Genomic DNA, 20,613 nt, shown 5'->3' on the forward strand with positions numbered 1-20,613 from the left:
GGAATGCCTCCTCAACCACTGTTACACCCAGTGAACTTACCTGACGATTCCTTTGGTCCAGAATGCGTGAGATCTGTATTTTTTTCCTCCCCATTGTCCCAGACTTGGCAGAGCGATCTTGGTCTAGGAGGGAAGAAGAAAACAGAGTAGGTATGTGGAGACTGGGACCAGGAACTCAGCCTCCTTTCTGTCCTTCACCACGCCCCCCATCACGCACTGAGGGGAGATGATGGAGGAAATCACAGCAGGCTGCGTCAGTGCCATAGGCCTACTCTCACCATCCCAAGATGCGGTAGATGCTCAATGAACACCTTTGGACCAACTCTATGTGAAGAGAAGGCTGACCAGGGCAAAAGGTGGAAGTACAGATTCTTCTACCTCAGCATTTAAAAAATGACCCCCTGGTAATTGTGGTACCTTGGGGAGCCTGACTTCCCTGGGCGCCCATCTGTGCAGTGGGGGTGACAGTGTCATCCACTGCCCATTGTTGTTGGGGACAAAATGAGCTAAGCTACATAAGCCATTCAGATCTGCCCAGCACACAGCAAGTGCCACGTAATTGCTGCTATTATGAATATTGGCAACAGCCTAAAAGCCATCAACAGACCAGGAAGGACATCCAGGGCAGTGATCAGTAATCCCAAGCCACTGAAAGTGAGCCTGGTCTGTCCCTCGGACACTTTTCAACTCATTCATCCCACAACAGCCCACCCCCCAGCAAGATCGAGGGCTGTGGTTACAAGAAAATATACATTTAAAAACTGCATGGAAAGTGGAAAAAGGACTAGAAGGAAAGGCTCATGATGGGAGTCACCACTAGGTAGAAATTTCTGGGTGAGAGTTTTTCCTTTTTTAAAAAATTGAGATGCAATTCATATAACATAAAAGCCACCATTTTAAAGTATGCAATTCGGTGGCATTTAGTTCATTCACAATGTTGTAGAACCATCACCTCCCTAGTTCCAGAAATCTCTCGTCTCCCCCAAAAGGAGACCCCATCCCCATGAGCAGTCACTCCCCACGCCCCTCCTCCAGCCCCCTGGCAACCACTGATCTGCTTTCTGTCTCTGCAGATTTGCCTGTTCTGAACATTTCATGTAAATGGAGTCATACAATGTGTGTGGCCTTTTGAGTCGTTTTTTTACCTTTTTAATTATCTGAATTTTCTAACTTTTCCCCTCAGTGATTATAGACTATTTCTGTTTAAAAAAAATTTTTTTTAAGCAGTAGAAACCCATTCCTGCCCCACTTTCCACCAGGAGGAGGCAGGGATGCCCTGGAAAGGCCTCAGGCTTGGAGCCCTTAGACCACGGTTTGGGCCTAGGCCCGCCTGGAAGACACCCTGGACCTTCTTCACGGGGATCTTGGAACTCCACGATGGGTCCTCAAGGGTGAGAATGGGCAGCTTGGAGAGGGCGGTATGTCCCCAAGACATGCAGCATGTTGGGGTCCAGAAGAAATCTCATTGCCTGTCACGTAGCACTCATCCTGCCATACAGATAGCCACCCCTGGGCCACCGAGACCCTTGAAACTCCCTCTACCAACTCTACGGCTATGCTTGACCTCCCAGCCACTCCCATGTCAGAGGTGACCGAGGTCATGTCACAGGACTGCCCATGGTGAATGGGCCTGCGCTCAGGTCCCAGCCAGCCTCTGTCTTGCTGGGCAGCCTTCTCCCTGGGCCTCAGGTTGCTGTTCTGTGAATGGGGTGGGTATGAAATGCAGAGCACCCGGCATAGGCCTGGGAAAAAGCTCTGGAGAAGTGCTGGGAAACAGCCATCTCCACCAGTAGCTATACCTGCTTCTTAGATTCCAGACTGAGGGGTCTGGAAAGGACCCCTTTCATCCCAAAGTCCCAGGGACCAGGAGTATGAGATACTTCTGCCATCATATGTGGTCGGCTTTGTGACCCCAGGAGTGTCCTCCACCTTCTCTGGGCTGCATTTCTAAGCAGTCACACTACACAGAGCCCAGACGATGAGAGCGCCCTAGCTCCAGATTGACTTGCTAAATTTAACCTCTGGGGCTAATTATAATCCCTGGCCGGAATCAGGCTCGTTCCCACGGCTGGGATGTGTTGCCCTCGCCCTGATGGGTCCCTGGGGACAAGAGGGGGCACTGGCCAGGAGGTCCCAGTGCCAAGATGACTCCGGAAGTGCCCCCCACGCCTGGGGTCCCATGGGAACATGGGACTTGGACCTGGGAATCTGGGCTTGGAAGATCTGACTCCAGTCCCTTCATCTGTCCCCATTTTAGACAGGGACATCCCAGCTAGGGCAAGGGTTACATAATGGGGCAGTTTCAAGAGCCAAAAGGTCAGAGGGGTCTCTCTGAGACCCAGGAGCTGAGACAGGAAGTGAGTTCCAGGAAGCAAGGAATAGCAGGTGCAAAGGCCCTGAGGAACGACAAGACACAGCAACATGGCTGGAGTGAGGAGCTCAGGTGGGAGGCTGCAGAGGCCAGGCCACTCTGGATTCTTTGAGCTGCAGGGAGGGCAGTGGGTTTGGGGCTAAGAGTGATGGAGAGCCATGGGAAGGTTTTTGAACAAAAAAGGAGAGTTTGATTTATCATTGAAAACTTTCCCCTAGCTGCCATGGGGAGCAAGACTGTAGTGGGCCGCAGAATAGTGATGGCGAGAGACCGGAGGAGAGGCCAGGGCTGCATATGTCTGGGCAGAGACTGGGGATGAAGTCACTGTACTCCAGGGTTCTTTGGGTCCTCCAGAAGTCACCAGATCCTCTACCATCTCTGGAGCCAGGGCTGACAGGCACAGATAGGCTCACACAGGGGTTTGACTCTTCTGATCCTCAGTGATCCTGGAACCCCCAATTCTCAACCAGGAACTAAAGTCATTCCGGCTTTGGCCCTTGAGGGATCTACCCAACACACAGCTTTCATCATGACTCTCACTGCATACACTCTTCATGGCTCCCTACTGCCATCAGGAGAAAGTTCCAGTTCCTGGTCTGGCGTTTGAGGCCCTGCCCTAATCAGCCTTTTCCCACCTTTCCTTACCTTCAACAAAATGTCTCTGCCTAGAAAGCCCTTTTGCCCCTTCTTCATCTGGCCAATTCCTATTCACGCTTCAAAACCCAGCTCAAAAAACCCATCCCTCCGGGAAGCCCTCCTTGCCCTCACTCTAGACTCCCACAGTCCCTGTCCTTCCCTTCATTTCTGACCCCATGGGGCTGGAGGTATATATATCTAACTCTGTTTCCCCCAGACTGGAAGCCCCTCAGGACCAGACACACGGGTGGCTGGATAGATTTGGTGAATAGAACAGGTCGAGATACATCTCAACTGCCCCCAGCTTCCCTCAACAACTTCCTCTCAGACACCCCCAGCTGACTCCCTACCCAGAAATACACGCGCATGCAAATCCAGCCACTGCATAGACCTGTCTCAGGCCCAGGTGTGAAGGGCCAGCCAAGGAATGCGGGGGCGGAAGGCCCGGGGTGTGCATATATATTTGTACTTACATGCAAATCCCCACCCTGAGCTGCAGACAGACCAGCAGCCAGTTCTCCAGATGTTGGCATGATCGGAACTGCTGGGGGGAGGAGGCACTGCTGAATGTGCCAGGCATGAGGTGGGGAGGCTGAGGTTGGGGAAGCCTCTTCTGTGCACACCCCCACCCTCCACCACACACCAATGTCCAGCCAGAAAGCAGAGAGCTTGTGACATCTGCCTAGCACAGAGGCAGAGAGACGGACCCATTGACAAGGAAGGGAGCAGGGAAGAAGCGCCAGGAGAAATCCAAGAGAGCATCTCAGAAGAGGAAGCATGGAACTGGGCCTCAATGGAGAAGCTGGATCGAGGCCTGAGGAGATGGGCGAGGGGGTGGGTTTTGGAGCCAAGAATCCAGCTCCTCTCCACCCCTTTCTTCGCACCCTCATAGTAGCATTTATTAAGTATCAACAATGTGCCAACCACTGAGATAAACTGACCTCACAAGAAATAGAAAGTGTAAGTAGACCAATCACCACAGAAGATTAGAAAAGTGACCGAGACCTACTATAAAAAGACAATAGGCCCAGATAGTTCTATGGCTATTTTATCGAACTTCAGAGGACGGGAAAGTGCGATGGTATTTAAACTAACTCAGACTTTTGAAAACTGCCCAAGTCGTTTTTATGAAACTCTCGTCTGTCAGAACCTACGTTCAAAAGAGAGAAGTATTGACCACAAAAGGGGCAACGTTAGTCAGGAATTTCAAGGAAGACCTCTCTGTAGAGGTGACCTTTGAGCCGAGACCTGAAGCATGAGAAAGAGACAGCTAAGCAAGGGGAGAGTCAGTGGTAGGAAGATCTGGGGGAGGGGTGGTCTTGGCAGGAGAAACTGCAAGGGCAAAAATCAGAGTGAACCTGAGTCTGGCATTTTGAAAAAAAGAAAAGACGTCTGTATGGCTGTTCAGCGTGGCCAGGGGGAGGAGTGAGGAGGATGGTGGTGGCGAAGATGTGAGACTGGATCGTTTAAGTCCTTGTGGGTCACCGTGAAGTGAAGAATGCGCACTTTCCTCTAGGACAGCGATGGAGAGTTTGAGGGCAGGTGAGGGTCGAGATATGATTTTAGAGTTTCACAAATCCCCTTGCACCCTCACGCATTGCTGGTGGGTGGGGAAGGAGGTACGGTCACTGTGGAAAACTAGCATCTACTAAAGATGAACATGTGTCTATTCTGTGACCCAGTGATCCCTCCCCTCGCTATTCACCCAAGAGAAATGGGTCCATGTTTAACCAAAGGACATAAACAAGAGTGTTCTCAGCAGCTTCATTCATCATAGCCCCAAACTGGAAATGACTCAAATGCCCTCAATTGGAGAATTGATAAATATTTTCTGGTAGAGTCTATGATGGACTAGTATACAGCACAGAAAAAAAAAGATACACTCCAGCTCCGCGCAGCCACACAGTGGAACGTCCCAGACCTGTGCCGATTCAACAGCGCTGGACTCCACAGAGGAGACACGCAGCGTGAGCCCATTTACATGAAGTTCCAGAACAGGAAAAACTCACCTACAGTGATGGATGTCAGCACAGCGGCCACAAGGGCAGGCGCCGTGACAGGGTAGTGGGAGTCTGGGGGGCTAGGGTGTTCTCCCTGATCCAGGGTCTGGGTACACAAGTGTGTTCAGTTTGTGGAAATTTGTTGGCCCTACTGGATGATTTCTGCGATTTATCTCAACCGAAAGAGTTTTTCAAAAAGCTCCTGCCTGCTGCTGCGGGGAACAGTCTAGGTAGGAGTGAGGTGACAGGGAGAGACTGGGGCAGGTGTCTAGGTGGGAGATGGGGGACAAACCTGTGACATGGCCTCAGTCACCTCTGAATGAGAGTGGCTAAGGTGGGCAGAATGCATGGATCATCTGGCAATGGAGAGGACACGACACGCTGGTGGCTTATGCCTAGGGTTGGGGAGGAGCCTGGGTTCCCAGGCCCGAGCATTGTGCAAGGAAAGCACTGGGAGGAGGGAGGAAGATTTTCATGAGTGCCTGAAGCATCAGAAAATCTCTACAGTGAGACCTGTGGTCAATAAGTCAATTGACAAACACCCCTGGGGGCCTTCAGGCCATAACTGTTACCTCCCCAGCCTGGTGAAGCCCCTTCACTCTCAGGGATGGAGATAGCGGGATGGAAGAAATCCTACCCTCCCACTGACCCTTCATCCTGGCCTCCTGCTGTGGGAAGACTCAGTTTTCTCACCTGTAAATGGGAGTGAGGATCCTTCTCTCATCAACTTGGGAGGAGGAGGTGGGGGTGGGGGTCTATCGACTTGTCTTCCAGCCTCTGAGAGGCTAGAAGGGCCAGGCCTTGGAACTGGGGATGCTGACTCAGCACGTCATCTTGCAATGATACCATGGCGACAAGCACGGAACATGCTCAGAGGCATCAAGCCCCTATTTCCTCCCCTATAAAATGGGTCACAGAATTATGGCCTCAAAGGCTTTGCAGAGAGGGTTTGAGAGAATAGATCAGGAACGAGTCAAGTTCCTCTTCTCAGCTCCCAGTGGGGCTTTAATGGGGGGATGAGTGACAGCATGCTGCCAGACCCCTGAGCCCAAAAGCCACAGCTTGTAGGGGGACCTGGGCCAGGAAAGGAGGGGAGGAAAGGAGAAGTGAGATGTAGGTGGGTGGCAGAGGTGAGGGGGTGTTGCGGGGAGGGCCCACGGGACGCGGCGAAGCGGGGAGGGGGCGCCACTCCTGGGCCACTACAGCAAATCAGGCCTGCGGCCTGCCTCACGCAACCCAGGCAGTGGTTTCATCACCTGCTCCCCAAGTACCTCATTACTGGAGACAGGAAGAGCCCCTTGGAAAACTGGGACTCCCCCTCCCCTCTCTTGAGGGCTCCAGTGGCTCCGACCCCAGCTGCCAGCGACCCCCCCTCCAGCCAGGGCCCTGTACCTGCCTCCTCCCTGGGGCCTGGGAGATGTTGTCCCAGGTGGGGGATACTGTGGGTGACCTAGGGGCTGGCTCAGCCCACAGTGGCTCCTGGAGGCCATTACCCACCCTCAGGGACAGGGTGGGCTCCCGCTGTGCCTCTCATGTGACCACACCTCTCTGGGCTTCAGTTTTCTCCCCCAGAAAATGGGGAGTCAGGGAGCCTGGCTGAGTTTTGTGGGGAGGCTTCATAGTAGGTGCTCTATATATGCTATTTCCCTTCATCTCCTATCACTGGGCCCAGACTGGGTTCATGCTCCTCGGCCCCTGGTGGCACTCAGCTCAGAGTGAGGGCCCCAGACAGACCCAGGTAGGAGATCTGGGGGGCAGAGAGAAAGCCCACTTTTCATATGGGGTAGGGAAATCCCCTAAACATACACAGAGGTATCTAAAACACATGGATCCCCAGAAACATGCATCATCCTCAAATATATGTGAATCCTGCATACGGAAGACCCCAAAACATAGAATCCAAAATATACACAGACCCCCCCTAAACCCACACAGCTCTCCAAAAACCCATAGCCCCAAACACACTCAGATCCCCCGATGCACAGAGCCCCTAACCTGTACCAATCCTCTAAATGTACACAGATTCTTGAATACATTCAGATACCCCCAAACACAGCAGTCCCCTCAACAACATGCAGACCCTCTGGATATACACAGAGCTCCTCAAACACATGCAGACTCCCCAAATCCATGCTAGTCCCTCATTACACGCAGGTCCCAGACACGGGTAGGGCCCCATCCCTGCAGCGTATCACCTACCTCTGACTTCCTGAGGAACAATGGTCAGCACCTCCAAAGGAGAGATGGGGGCAGGGGGCTGGGTGTATGAGAGTGGGTTGTGTCTCCCACATGCTCCTCTGAATCCCAGAAACCCAGAATGTTCCAGTTGCAGAAGACTTTTTGGGGGTCCCATTGTATATAGCTCCCTCTAGCATCCACAAGGAAACTGAGGCCCAGTGGGGAACCTTCAAACCCATCTTCACAGACCCCTCCCCAGGGCCCACTGTGGCCATGTACTGAAAGGACAGGGCTGCAGCTGTGGGCTCAGTCTGATCGGGGTTCAAATCCTGGCTCTACCATATACTCACTGCCTGACATGTTCTGAGCCTCACTTTCCCCATTTGTACAATGGACCCCAGGTGCCCACCCCCTTGTTGCCCACCTCCTCTTCCATTTGTACAATGGACCCCTGTAAGCTCCCCAGGTGCCCACCCCCTTGTTGCCCACCTCCTCTTGGGGAGGCCTCATGTATCAGCAAGTTCCCAAACCACCTTCTTCCCCTTTCTGGGTACCTGACACACCAGGCCCAGACAGCCCGGACACTTTCCCAAAGACAGACCTTTGCCCAAGTCTGAGGAGCCATCTTTCAAGGCCAGGCAGAAACCCCTGTTTCTGGAAGCACTGGTTTCCCCAGGCAGGATCCATCTCTCCCTGAAACAATTAGCCCTTCTGGATAATTTTTGTGCTCCTTTGATGCTCTCTTTGGCAATCATATCACCCCGTGAGGATGTCCACTCTGCGAGGGCAGGGATGGCCTCCCCAGCACTGGCACAGAATAGGCCACCAGTCACTCTGAATGAGCAAACATCTTAACAAATGGAAAAAATATTGGCGACTGGTTCAGTTTTCTTTTAAATACCTCGTGACTCACAAATTTGAGGCTCCTATCTGGTCCACGGGCCCTCAGTTTGAAACGCCTGCTTGAAAGAACCAATAGCAGCACAACAGCCAACTGAATGGTGTTTATGCTCCTCTCAGGCCAAGGGACTGAACTTCCTAAAGTCTCAGTGCCACCTCGGAAGGAAACTGGCCTGACATAGAGGCCAGTTTCTCTGTCACGGCCAATGCAAACGGAGGCCCACTGCCCCATCCTACCTCCCAAGGGGCCTGGGACCCTGACGCCTGGAGCCAGAGAGACTGACTCCACATTCGGCTATCCCATTCAAGTCAGAGTCCAGGGCCACCTAAGGTCCCAAGCAAGGTCCCTGAAGCCACAGCGCAGCTTTAGGAACAGCCCAAGGTTTCCTCTCTTTGTTCCAGAGAAAGATCTCCCCATGGGGCTCCAGAAATTCATCCCCAGAGGCTCAAGCCTCCCTGCTTGGGAAATTAGCACATCTGTCAGCACTGGGCAGAAGGGACTCGGCTCATAGCCCGGCAGACCCAAGACACAGTCAGTAGCGACCCCAGGATGGGGCCTTGGAGCATCCCTGGTCCCCTCTCTTTCCCCAGAAATGTCTGGGAGCCCACCAGGTGCTGGGGTCACAGAGGCAGGGAGCGGATAGACCCAGCCTGGCCTTCCCCATTGCCCCGTCTGGCAGGGGAGGTAACAGACATATAACTGTGTCAGGGATCAAGGTTTTCAAGGGAGAAATTCAACAGAGGGAGGCAGTGGAGGGTAGTAGGGGAGGGATCTGCTTGGGACATAGAGGCCAGAAGGGTCTTTCTAAAAAGGGGGTCCTTAAGAATAAGAGGACACCAGCCATGTAGAGATATGGTGGAAGGAATGGAAGGTGCGAAGGCCCTGAGGTGGGAATGTACTAGGCAAGTTCCAGATACAGGGGAGGCAGGTATGGCTGGGACGGGGTGAGTGAAGGGCAGATGGAAACCAAAGAGGGCAGGGAGGCTATAAGGGGCCTGAGGTGAGGTCACGGCAGGAGGGTGACTGTAGAGCAATGGGAAGCCATGGAAGGGTATGTGAGCAGGGGAGAGCTGTGGTCTGATTCGGGATTTTCAGCAGACCCAGTGGCTACTGTGGGGAGATGTCCTGTCAGAGCAGGAGGCCAGGACAGCAACCCCTAGTTGAGGCTGTGGGTGTAGAAAGTGGATGAAGCAGGCCTGTGCCCACAGCAGTGGCTCCTCAAGCCAACCGACCTTGACTACACCCTTCCAAAAACCCTACCTTGACCTCAGGTGAACCTGAGCCTGGAGAATGGGACAGGAAAGCCAACAGACCTGAGGCCTCCTTTACTCATGGCAGAGGGTGGGGTAGGGTGGGCCTGGTTGGGGCTCACAGGAACCTCCACTAGGTCACAGTTCAGATGGGACCTCAGGCCTGGGCCCACGTGCCATTTCATTTACACACAGATCCCACCTGACCCGCAGACAGCCCAGCGAAGCGAAGACAGTGGCCCTGTTTTACACAGGAGGAAGTGAGCTTCTTCCCAGGGTCACACGGCAAGACCCCCAGATCCCCACTCAAGCCTGGACTTTACCCAAGGTCGTTCTGTGGCCACCCAGTCTGGGAAGTGGGCCTGAGCATTGTTGGTGTCCAAGACACTCATTCCTGAGCCTGGGGGTGATGGGGTAGCCTCAAAGTCCCCAGCATGCAGGCCCAGAGAAGCTCTTTTGAGGGCTCAGAAATGGGACCCAAACCCATGTGTATTCATGGATCCAGGCTGAGATGAGCTCTCTCGCCCCAGGAGCTCAGGCTTATGATAAACTCCTTCCAAAAATGACATCTGTCTCCAGGTGCATTTTTACCTCAAATCTTCTGGAAGGCCAGATCCCCAATATGTCTACACTCACTGCATCTGTGTTGGGGCGACAAATGATTTTAATTCCCTTTCTCCTCTTAATTTGCATTTTCCAGATGTCTGCCTGGTTGGGTAATGATTTAATGAAATAAATCATTAGTTGGAGATAGGAAGTAAGACGGAGCTCAACTTGCTCAGATCACAGGGGTGGCCATGGAGCTCAGAGAGGAGCAGCCATCTGTTTGAGATATACAGAGCGGGGAGAGAAGAAGCTGGAGCACCTCACTCTTGGCTTTTGTTCTCTTGGGGGGGCTGAGGGGCCATCTTGTGCTCCATTCTTTGAGGTGTCTGGGTGTCTCTAACTGGCCTCAGTCTTCCCTCCTGCAAAGTGGGACTTCAGACCTGATAACCAGCTTCCAACTCTCCTAGGTGAGACCCCAAGTCCCTAAATGTCTGGAAACTCCATTCCCTGGAGGCCAAGATTTACTCTTCAGCTCGGACAGGTGGTGGGAGGCAGGAATGGGCACAGGAGAGGGTAAGGCGGACTTCAAACCCACGTACCAGTCCTTCCAAGTCTAATACTTTTTTGAACCTAGTTTCTTTACCCCAAGAATATAAGAGTTTTTGTACCCAGACTCCAAAGGTCCAGAACTCCTGACTTTCCCCAGTGAGGATTTCTCAGTCAAGTTAGACAGGAGGCCTCAGCTATTTCTAACTTCTCAGGTCTGTAGCTGGGGCTGGGGAGAGGCCAAGGACCCTTACGCTGACTGACATCTTGCAGCCCTGGACGCTGAGAAAGGTGGAGAAGGGGACCATGACTATGAAAGTAACAGCCACTAGCTGGTCATGTGCTGTATACTGTTTCTGTACCCATGTCCTAGATAGGGACACTGACGCACAGGGAAGGTGGTAGCCCCCTTTAAGGCAGCTGTGGCCCACCGCCCCAGAGCTCTGTACGCACCACATGGGTACCCTGTGGGTCCAGCTGAGGCCCCACATTTGTTGCATGAGGCCCTATGGGGCAGGTGAAGGGTCATGGCAATAACCCGGGGTACACGGGGATGGTCATACTACATGCTACACGCAGGTCTGGGGCCATGATATGAGGGCACACTCACAGTAGGAAGGCATGGGATTATGCACAGGGGCCTCAAGGGTATGAAAAGGGGTGCGCTCCAGGACAGGACATTGTAGCCCACAGACCAGACACGCAGCTCACAGACACACAACAGGGACTCTGGGCAGGACAACTTTGGACACACAACTCCTCCCCAACTAACATCGAAACCCTCAGACACATGCCCCTTGGACACACGACCTCTCAGAAACACAACCCTGGAACTTAGAAACCCTCTGACACACCCTGCCCCTCAGGCTCACACCCCTTGGACTCACAACCCTTGAATACACATCTCTCAGACTTACACCCTTTGGACACACAACACCTTGGACTCAACAATCCCAGGACGCATACCTCTTAGACACACAACTCTCGACGCATAGCCACACACTGGGACCTCCAAACCTAGCCCAGCCCACAGATGACATTCAAAGGACACAGCACAAGCCGCGTCCCGACGCGACACGCACCTGCTCGGCCTGGACCCTCAGACACGCGTGCACGGATTCACAGCAGCGGCACAGCCCGGGGTGCCCAGCGGCCGCAGGTGCCTTCAGAGTGGGCGGCCCCGCCCCCTGGAGCTGATTGGGCGGGGATGTTCATTAGCATAGAGGGCGTGCCCACGGGCCGTGATGGGCTGGCACTTGGGTGTGGCCCCGCCTCAGGAGTTCTGGGGCCCGGGACTCAGAGCCGGAAAAACGCTGTGATGTGTATAATGAGGTAGAGGGAGTCAAGAAAAGGCTGTATCAGACCTGCTAGGTTTCCCCTACTCGCACTGGGTCCCCTTTACCATAATTTGTACCCTGTCTCTAACCACTGCCAGCCCCAACACTCACTCCATCCTGAGTGAAATGTAACTCCTACCTAGATGGTCCCAGGGACTGAGCTCTTCTCAAAGCCAACACTGGCCCTTGCTCTCGCTCAAATGGAGGGACTGAAAGGACTTCAGCGGAGGCCTGTGTGGCTTCGCCCATTGACAGGAGAGTCAATGGGCGCCCTTAGCTGCTGGGTGCCCTCTCCCACTTTAAAGGTTAGCTGATGGTGGTCGGGCTTCGAAGACTGCCTGGCCCCCAGCCCAGACCTCTAACTCCACATTTTCCCTGGGATCCCAGCACCACACACCACAGGGCCAGGCCCAGAGAGGAGGGTCAGAAGAAGGTTGGCGAGTGAATCAATGTGAAGAGAATTACAGGATGAAGATGCCCATGGCTTAAGTAATCCTGGAGAAGCCCCCACTCTGAAGGAGACAGAGCAGCCGCCACACACTCCCCCAGCCCTGTGGGGTCAGGACTGAGCCAGAGGGGTCAAGGAGGGCTTCCCAGAAGAGAGGGCACTGTACTGGGCCTTGAAGCCTGAGTAGCAGTTTGCCACGGAGAGAGGGGAACAGCCCTATACAAAGGTACAGTAGAAGAGTGCATAGTGTTCTTTGATGGGGGAGATTAGGGAGATGAAGCCAAGGCAGGAGCAGACCAGGCTGGGAGCCCAGGGAGAGGATAGGAGGTAGAGAGGGTGGTGCTGATTTGGGACAGATGAAGGTGGCGAGTAGGTAAGCTGCAATGCTGCCTGGTATCTACCTTCTCAGAAGACAACAGGAGATGGCTGGACCCCTGGATTCAAGGAAGCATGTGGAGATACCATGTGTGGGGGACATCGAGGCAGCAAGCAGGTTTGTGTATCTCCCCATGCCTCAGTTTATCAGTCTGTGACATGGACAGTTTGGACCTCTAGCTTGAACACAGATGTCTCTTTGGACGTAAAAACAGGTTCACACTGTGTCATAAGGTGGAGATCAGGGGTCCTGCCTCCCCCCAGCCCCATCACTGCCCCTCAGTGTCCAGTGCCAGACATTCAGGTGTCCCAAGGACACACCAGGGCCCAGGCCAGTCTGGGGGCTTCTGCCTCAGCTCCAAGGCACGTAAGAAGGCTTGGGGAGTACAGAAGTGGCTGGGGAGCCCCAGGTCCCCCAAGGGCCGCTCTGTTTACTTGCGGCCGCCTGCCTGTCTCTGATGCAACAGCCAGGCTCTGGTTACATAAGGGTGGCAGCTGGAGCAGCTCTGGGAGTAGCTGGGGTGTGGCAGGAAGGGCCAGCCTGAGCTGAGTTGGCTGGGACTGCCCCCTATGTGCCCCCACCCCTTGCCCTCTCCCACCATTAGGGCACCCTCCCGTGTTCCTGCCCATGTTGCCACCATTCCATCTTCTATCATTCACACCCTGTTTCCTATAACAGTTCCTCCTTTTTGCCTTTTCCCCTGTTCCTATCCTATATTCTCCCCATCACTGGCTGTGTCACCTTTCATAGACCCTCACCCCCCACTGGAAGTCAAGATTCTCAACCTCAGTCTTCTCAAATGAGGAGATACCCTTAGTTGCTGGAGTAACATGCTGGAAGGTGGAAGGGAGGGTTCAAGGGTGAAGAGGGCCAGAGGGGAACTGGGAAAGGGGCCTGAGATGGGGGAGGTAGGGGTGGGAAGGTGGTGAGATGGAGAAGCCACTCACCCCAAGTCTACTTCTTCCAGATCCTCTCCCACAATGTCAACAGGGGAAGGTTTTGAAGGACTCTCATGGCAAGAAGTGTTATCCAGTGAGTACGGCCTCAGGTCAGAGAATCCTGGGTCCCCATTCCAGCTCCAACTCCCACTCACTGTGTGACCTCAGGCCACACACGTCACCCCTCTGAGCCTATTTGCTCAAGTGAAAAATGGGGACAATAACAGCCCCTCTTCCCACAAGGGAAGCATTTTAAGGTTCACCTCCAATACCTTCTCTTCCCAAAGCCTTCTCTATCCTCGTCCCATTTGGGGTTCCTCTACCCTCATCCCTCCTTCCAGCCCAGCGCTGACTCAGGGGTTCTTGGGATGTGTGTCCAGCTGTCTTCCCCAGCCTGGGAGCTCCTCTAGGCTGGACCCAGTATGTGGTGGCACCAAAGGGACATCTTCATGGGTTTCTTAAACAACTAAGAGCCCAGGAGAGGGTCTGAGCAGTGGACATGGGGACCACGTTTGGGGCATCCAAAAGCCTTGATGGGAGATGTGGCAGGGGCAAGAAGGGCCCTGCAGGCCCTCTGGGAATGCAGAGCAGGCCTGAAATAAAACCAGGACTTAGATCAGGGGATAAGGACAAAAAGCCAAACTCTAGTCTCATTCCCACCCTAACCACTGCGGACCAACCAGGGGCATTGCTGCCCTCTTGGGCCTTCTTTTACCCTATCCGCAGATATGAAGGAGCTTTGAGTGGGGCTGGGAGGTGGAGAAGCCATACTTTATTAGGGCTGGGATCCCTTCCAGGTCACCCCCACCCTCATGGGTGTTAGACTCCTGCTTGAATACCCTGTGGCATGGGGAGCTCGCTGTCTCCTAGATGCCCACCTCTCTCTGGGGCTCTGCTGGGAGCAAGTCCTATGGAGCAGGAACGCTACATCCTCTACCCCAACAAGAGAAGGCCACCAGCGCGTGTCCAGGAGCGTGTGTGGGCAGATGCGAGATCCTGCTGAGTAATCCAGCCTCAAGGAGCCTTAGTTCACCCTCTGAAAAGTGGGAGCCAGGAGGTATGGGGTGAAGAAGAGCTAAGAGTCCACCAGGATCAGCCAGGACTGTGGCCAAGCCTTGCCTCTTGTGCCCCCTAGCGGCCAGTGGACAGTGCTTCCGCCTGGTGTGAAAGGTGAGGCGGACATGCAAATGAGATGCAAATTAACGTGCACACTCAAGGATCTGACAGCTCAGAGTCCTACACAGACCTCTTTGAGAGGACAATTAGTCTGGCTGAGGTTACATCTAGAAGCTGTGGGTATTGGGGAGCCCTAGGAAGGTTTGGGACACTCCACCAGCCGCCCCCTACTAGCTCACAGCACCCTTGAGATATAGCAGTTACCTTACTTAGCTGCCTGTCTTGCTCACCAGGGCATCCCTTGGGTAGGCAGGGCCTGGCTCGCAGAGGGCAGTCAATATTTGCTGGATAAATGATTGTATGGTAGACATGGGCAGTGGGGAGGGAGAACAGCAGCACAGAAGTCCCAAGTATACCCTATGAGGGAGAAAAAGTACTTACCCCCATTTCCTGGCAGTGGTAGGAGGTCCTTCCATGACACCTCCTGTCTCCCTAAACCCTCTCCCAGGCCCTCAGGCCCCTCCACAGCCCTGACACCCCACCAGGACTCTTTTTCCCTTAAGGTGCCCCTGGCTCTTGCCACCCGTCACTCAACTATCCACAGTGCCAAGGGAAGTGTGGGGGTTCCTCCCAGAGCACTGGGCCTTGGACCCACCCTGCCATACCCCAAACTACTCTATTCTGATCTTCCTGATACATTTCGCTGGGCACTCTGCTGGTACATAGCTGGCCTTGGAGGTGTACAGACCATGGGCCATGACCTCCAGGCCTAGAACTCAAAGGGGATCAGTGCGGGCTGATCTGAGTCAGCAGAAAGAAAGTTTGGCAAATACTGTAATTTAGGCACTACTGTCAGGTACAGCTGGATCCAGGGCCCATGCAATGGTCTCAGGTCCTCCCTTTCATCTGCCCAGCTCAACAACCCTAGTGGGAAGATGGTACTTTTCCCACGCTTCCAGCAAAATTTCCTGGGGGAGACCTCTCATTGGGTCACATGCCCATCTCAAACCAATCAGTGACCTGGGAGATGGGGATCCCATGTCCATTCCTGGAGCCATACGGCCTGAGCCTGGGTGGGTATTTCTGCTTGAGGCAGAATGCAGGCCAGGCAGGTAGGTGCACAAATGTCCACCTCAGCCTGTAGAGGAGGTCCAGTCCAGCCTTTCTTGTCCAGATGGAGAGAGGACCACAGAGGGCCAGTTCCAGGCCCATTACACAGCAGGTCAGAGGCAGGGCTGGAACCAAACCAGGCAGGGGACCACCTCCTCTAGGTCTGTACCTTTGCACAAATCATGCCAAATCTTGGAGCCTCTCTTCTCCCATCTGTATTTTGGGGTTGACACCTGCCTCACAGGGCTTTCTCACGATGAAAGATGACCCTTGCAGAGCCCCCAGCACAGCACTGAGCACACGATGGGTAATCATTTGGGGTTAACATGGCAGCAGTTATTGGTCTGAGGGGCCATGGCTGATGTGGAGTAAGAGTCCAGGGATGGCGAAGCCTCATTTTGGGACACTCACAGCTGGCCTGGAGAGCCTGGGCAGGAGCGGGAGGACTGCACTGTCAATACTTGCTCCGTCTTCAGTCCCTCCTAGGTCTCACAAGGTTGTGTCCAAGGGCCCAGCTCTGGTCAGGCTAGGGGCGAGGGTCAGGGCGAGGAGGTGTGAGTCTCCCAGGGCTGCAGGGCCACCCAGATGAGGCAGCACCTGAGGCAGGAGCCTGACAGAGTTGGGGGAAGAGATGAAGCCCAGGGGGTTGGAGGGTCGGGTGTGACTCCACATTTGCAGTCAGGGGTGGTGACCCTGCCTCGCCTATCTGAGCCTCAGTTTCCTCTTCTGTAAAATGCGGCTGTATGTAGGACCCTGGGAGAGGCAGTGAGGACAAAGGTTAGTGGAGGCTGACAGTTGACCTCATCAGTTTAAAAAGACCCTGAGGGAGCAGCTTGGGGAAAAGTGGAAATGGAGGCTCTGAGAGGGGACGTGGGACCGCAGTTCTGGGGACAAGCAGAGCGGGGTCTGCAGAGACAAAGGTGGGATCAGAAGAAGCACAGAGCATTTTGCTCAGAGGGGACACAGAGATGGAGGGACAGCAGATTACACAGGGCAGTGTCCTTAAGGTGGGAGGGTGGAAGGGACCAGGGCACAGGCGATGGGATAGGGAAATGGTAGGTTTTGGGCCCAGGGTTGGCAGGCAACACTGAGAAGGGCCCTGGGACACGTGACCTGCCCCAGGCACTCCCAAATGTCCTCCAGGTGATCCCACAGCTTGTGGGATTGTTCACCACCCCCAGGCCTAGAGCTAAGCCTGGCACACAGCAGGTGCCCAGTAAGTGCTCTTTCACTGCACATGTGTGAACTCTGCTGCCTCTTGGAGGCGGATGCTCTAGGGACATGGGGTCCCCATTCATGCATCCCCAACCCTCAGAGAGGGCCCTCATGGTACACAGCACCATCACGGAAAATGGGCAGGGGCTCTGAGAGCTACATAAGTCAGGGGCTCAGTAAGTCCCTCAGGTACCTCGGATCGGCCAGGGTCTTTCCTGCATGGGCACAAAATAACAATACACCAGGCTTTTCTTGGTGCCACATTCTCCTCACACAGTCAATCACACCAGTATTGATGCCTTTCTGAAATTCTCTCCCATCCAGTTCTGGGCTTGGCCATAAACATGAAACAAGCAGAAGCTGAATGAGCCTGTGTGCACTGGGGCTGCTCACTTGGTGCCCAGCCACCATAAGCCAAGGCTGACCTGCTTGAGAGGCCACATGGAGGTTGAGAACTAGACCCCCCACAGCCAACAGCATCAATTCCCAGTATTGACGCCTTTCTGAAATTCTCTCCCATCCAGTTCTGGGCTTGGCCATAAACATGAAGCAAGCAGAAGCTGAATGAGCCTGTGTGCACTGGGGCTGCCCACTTGGTGCCCAGCCACCATAAGCCAAGGCTGACCTGCTTGAGAGGCCACATGGAGGTTGAGAACTAGACCCCCCACAGCCAACAGCATCAATCAAGGGTCACATGTGTGAGGCCACCCCTATCAGCCCCCATGAAGCATCAACAAGTGCCATACAAGTGGCCCTTCAGTAGAGCCCAGCATAACAGCCCAGCTGAGTCCAGCCCAAATCACAGAATCGTGAGTAATCAGATTGGTATTATAAGCCACTAAATTTTGAACTAATTTATCACAGCAGTAACTGACTGCTACACCACACACCACCACATACAGCAGCATCCTTTTTGCTACCTGATGAACCACTTTGACAGAAGGAAAAAACAGAGATCAGAGAGGAGGAAGAACTTGCTCAGGGTCACACAGCAGGTCAGTGGTGGAGCGAGGACTCCAGAGCTGGGTGGTAACTGCATGTGGCAGGGTAGGAAAATGTGAGCTTCCCTCTCTGTCTTAGAGGAGTCCTTGGGATCAGGACAGGGCCTGTGGCCTGGAGAAGGAGCATGGAAGATGGCCGAGAGAGCATGAGGGAGATGGGCTGACAACAGCCCTTAGCAGCAGAGGGTACAAGGTCTCCCCAACCCTGTACCTCCCACCAAGTGTCCTACAGACCCAGAAGAAAGCCCAAGTGGTTAGACAGTAGGTCCCTTCTTGGACAACAAAAGTGTTAGTTCAGAGCACAGAGTACAGGGAGGTTTCTGGCCCTGCTCAGCACTGACCTGGTTGGAGGGGCCAAAGCACCTCCAAGTCTCTTCCGGGATCAGACTGAGGAGGGTGCGGGTGGTTCCTTGGGGCTGGAATAAAACATGTGCAGTGTCCGTGAGGCCAAGGTCAGAGGCCATGAGGCCAATGTCAAAGGCCATGAGGCCTACTCAGCTAAGCAGATGTGTGCTTTAAGGTCACCTTCCCAAGACCCCTGGCCTGAGTCTTCAGGACATCCTCTATAAAAATGGGACTAGCCACCCACTTCAGAGGTCATGGCTGGGACTCGCACAGGACTGGGTGCTTCAAACCCACATGGCTTCCAAAGAGAAGTGTTAGCAGCACCTCAAGCTGCTACTAGTGTTTCCGAAGCATGTTGCATTTTGCAACATTAAGCACAAGCAGGGCATTTGAAAGCACTTGGGAAACCGTGAGTTCAAAGTAAAAGCTATAGCTTTTTGAGGCCCTTCTGTGTGCAGGGCACTGTTCCATGCACTTTACAGTCAACTCTAGTCCTCATGGTTGTTACTAACCAGCAGCAGAGCAGCCCAAACCAGATGGTAATTTAATGCAAACGAACCCAGAGAACCCTTGTCATGCTACCCTCAAAGAGAAAACTGCTGCACATCCATTTTTACACATCCACAGGCTTTTCTGATTTTGACAATTCTCATGTCTCAGTTCTCAGGAACAGCAACATGGAGGTTTTCTTTCTAAATACAGGCAGGTCAGAACCCCAAACTACAGGAGCCAGACACATCTCAAGGTAGAGTTATGGCTTACAGTTATGGTTTACAGGTGGGTGTATGTGTGTGTGTTTAAGTTATAATGAAAACAAAAACAAAGAGAGCGCTTTCCCCTATAAACTCTCTCTCCATTGTGCAAGGACTGTAAGTGCTTTTCATTTTCAGTCCATCTGCCCCTCTGCTCAAAGCCTCCTCCAGCTCTGGGTGCCCTACCTGCTGCTCACCTCCCTGACTCCATCCACCCTTCACTCACCCACTCCAGCCACATCCGCCTCCTAGATGTTCTTTCAACACACCCAGCTCCCCAGCCCCAGGGCCTTTGCCCTCGCCACTGTCCCGCTTGGAACACTGTCCTGGGTTGTCACCCTTTGCAAGTCTTTCAGGCCTTTGCTTGTACTTCTGCTGCCTCCATTTTTTTTTCCTTTGCACATGTCTGAAATGCTCTGGTGTGTTCCAAGTTTATCTGGTTCCTGTGTGTCTCCCCAAGAGATCTCAAGCACACCTGTCCCAGTCACCTTTGTGTCCCCAGCACCCAGCCCAAGGCTGGGCACACAGCAGAGCTCAGGATCTGAATGCTGAGTGACTGAACTCTCCCACCACAGATGCCAAAGGACGAGAGAAAGCCACCAGACACCATGAGATGAGGAAAGGGAGCTGTCTAAGGAGCAAGAAGTGGCAGTTCCTGTGGCTGAGCAGCGAAGGTCCTTACAGCGAGGAGGCTGAGAGCAGCAGAAGTGGGTAGTCCCAGGAGCTACCTGTGGCCCTGAGTGGCAGCATTCATGTGGTCCCGGATGTTGATGGCCTGTTTGAGGAGGCCCTCCACACTGCGGAAGTAGATGCTGCTGTCGACAAGGTTCTTCACGGCACTGAAATGGGAGGATGAACCCAGTCAGTGCCACCATGCCTCACCCCTCAACCAGAGCTTAGCAGGTACCTGGAGGGATTCCGTGGGCCTCCCCAAGGGCTCATTGTGAGTTTAAAGTTTAGATTTCCGTGCTAAGCTTAGAGGACATTATGCAATGAGCACTTGATGGCAATCCCCACCGCTAGACCAACTAATATTCTGAAGGAGCTATAAGCATGTAAAGAGGGCCTCAAAAAGATCTTGCTTTCCTCTTAGATAACCTATTCCTGTCTTAGAAGCAAACTTATCAACTCAACTGAACAGCTCTGGAGGCGAGTTTAGATGGAACCAGGATAACTAATCACCAGTTAGGGGGGACTGCTGCAAAGCTGTGCAGCTCTGGTTTTGGCGCCACACTGATGAATGTCTACTGAAAATGTCCCTTCCAATGGCGCTACAAGAAAATATTTACCAAGCCACACGGGGACTTGCTAATCTCAGAAAGTCGCCTATGCAACATTTGAAGTAAAAATAAAAATGTTCTTTTAAAGTCTTTCTCTTAAAGACAAAAAAATCACTACCATTTATTAACAGCCAGGGACCTGCTTGAAAATATCTATGAGATCAAGGGGAGGAGCATTCACTGTCACCCACTCTGTTAACTTGCTCATCTTCTGCTGCCAGGTGGAATCAGCTTTTCTAGTGTTTGATCGCCCACCTTGATTAAAAA

At 53.4% G+C, this 20,613-nt stretch overlaps 2 protein-coding genes across 4 annotated transcripts in view; both read right to left on the minus strand.

Moving 5' to 3' along the window:
* Positions 1-11,554, minus strand: part of LOC102888125 (myocyte-specific enhancer factor 2B) — a 15,420-nt gene extending 3,866 nt beyond the window's left edge. Inside the window, exons 1-2 of the mRNA XM_006904335.3 lie at positions 11,511-11,554; positions 41-123 (exon numbers count right to left, since the gene is read on the minus strand). Of these exons, the coding sequence (XP_006904397.1) occupies positions 41-94 (54 nt within the window). The 5' untranslated portion in view covers positions 95-123; positions 11,511-11,554. The remainder of the gene's footprint in view (positions 1-40; positions 124-11,510) is intronic.
* Positions 11,555-15,460: 3,906 nt separating this feature from the next.
* BORCS8 (BLOC-1 related complex subunit 8) overlaps positions 15,461-20,613 on the minus strand; it is a 9,336-nt gene continuing 4,183 nt past the window's right edge. Inside the window, exons 4-6 of one of the 3 annotated variants that reach the window (XM_006904336.3) lie at positions 19,795-19,905; positions 18,311-18,385; positions 15,461-16,506 (exon numbers count right to left, since the gene is read on the minus strand). In XM_006904336.3, the coding sequence (XP_006904398.1) occupies positions 18,352-18,385; positions 19,795-19,905 (145 nt within the window). In that variant the 3' untranslated portion in view covers positions 15,461-16,506; positions 18,311-18,351. Of the gene's footprint in view, positions 16,507-17,775; positions 18,082-18,310; positions 18,386-18,840; positions 19,906-20,613 lie in introns of those variants that run through there. The other 2 variants (XM_015586908.2, XM_025044162.1) reach the window with 2 other exon arrangements.

Source organism: Pteropus alecto, unplaced genomic scaffold (assembly GCF_000325575.1).
Source record: "Pteropus alecto unplaced genomic scaffold, ASM32557v1 scaffold160, whole genome shotgun sequence".
Taxonomy (NCBI): domain Eukaryota; kingdom Metazoa; phylum Chordata; class Mammalia; order Chiroptera; family Pteropodidae; genus Pteropus; species Pteropus alecto.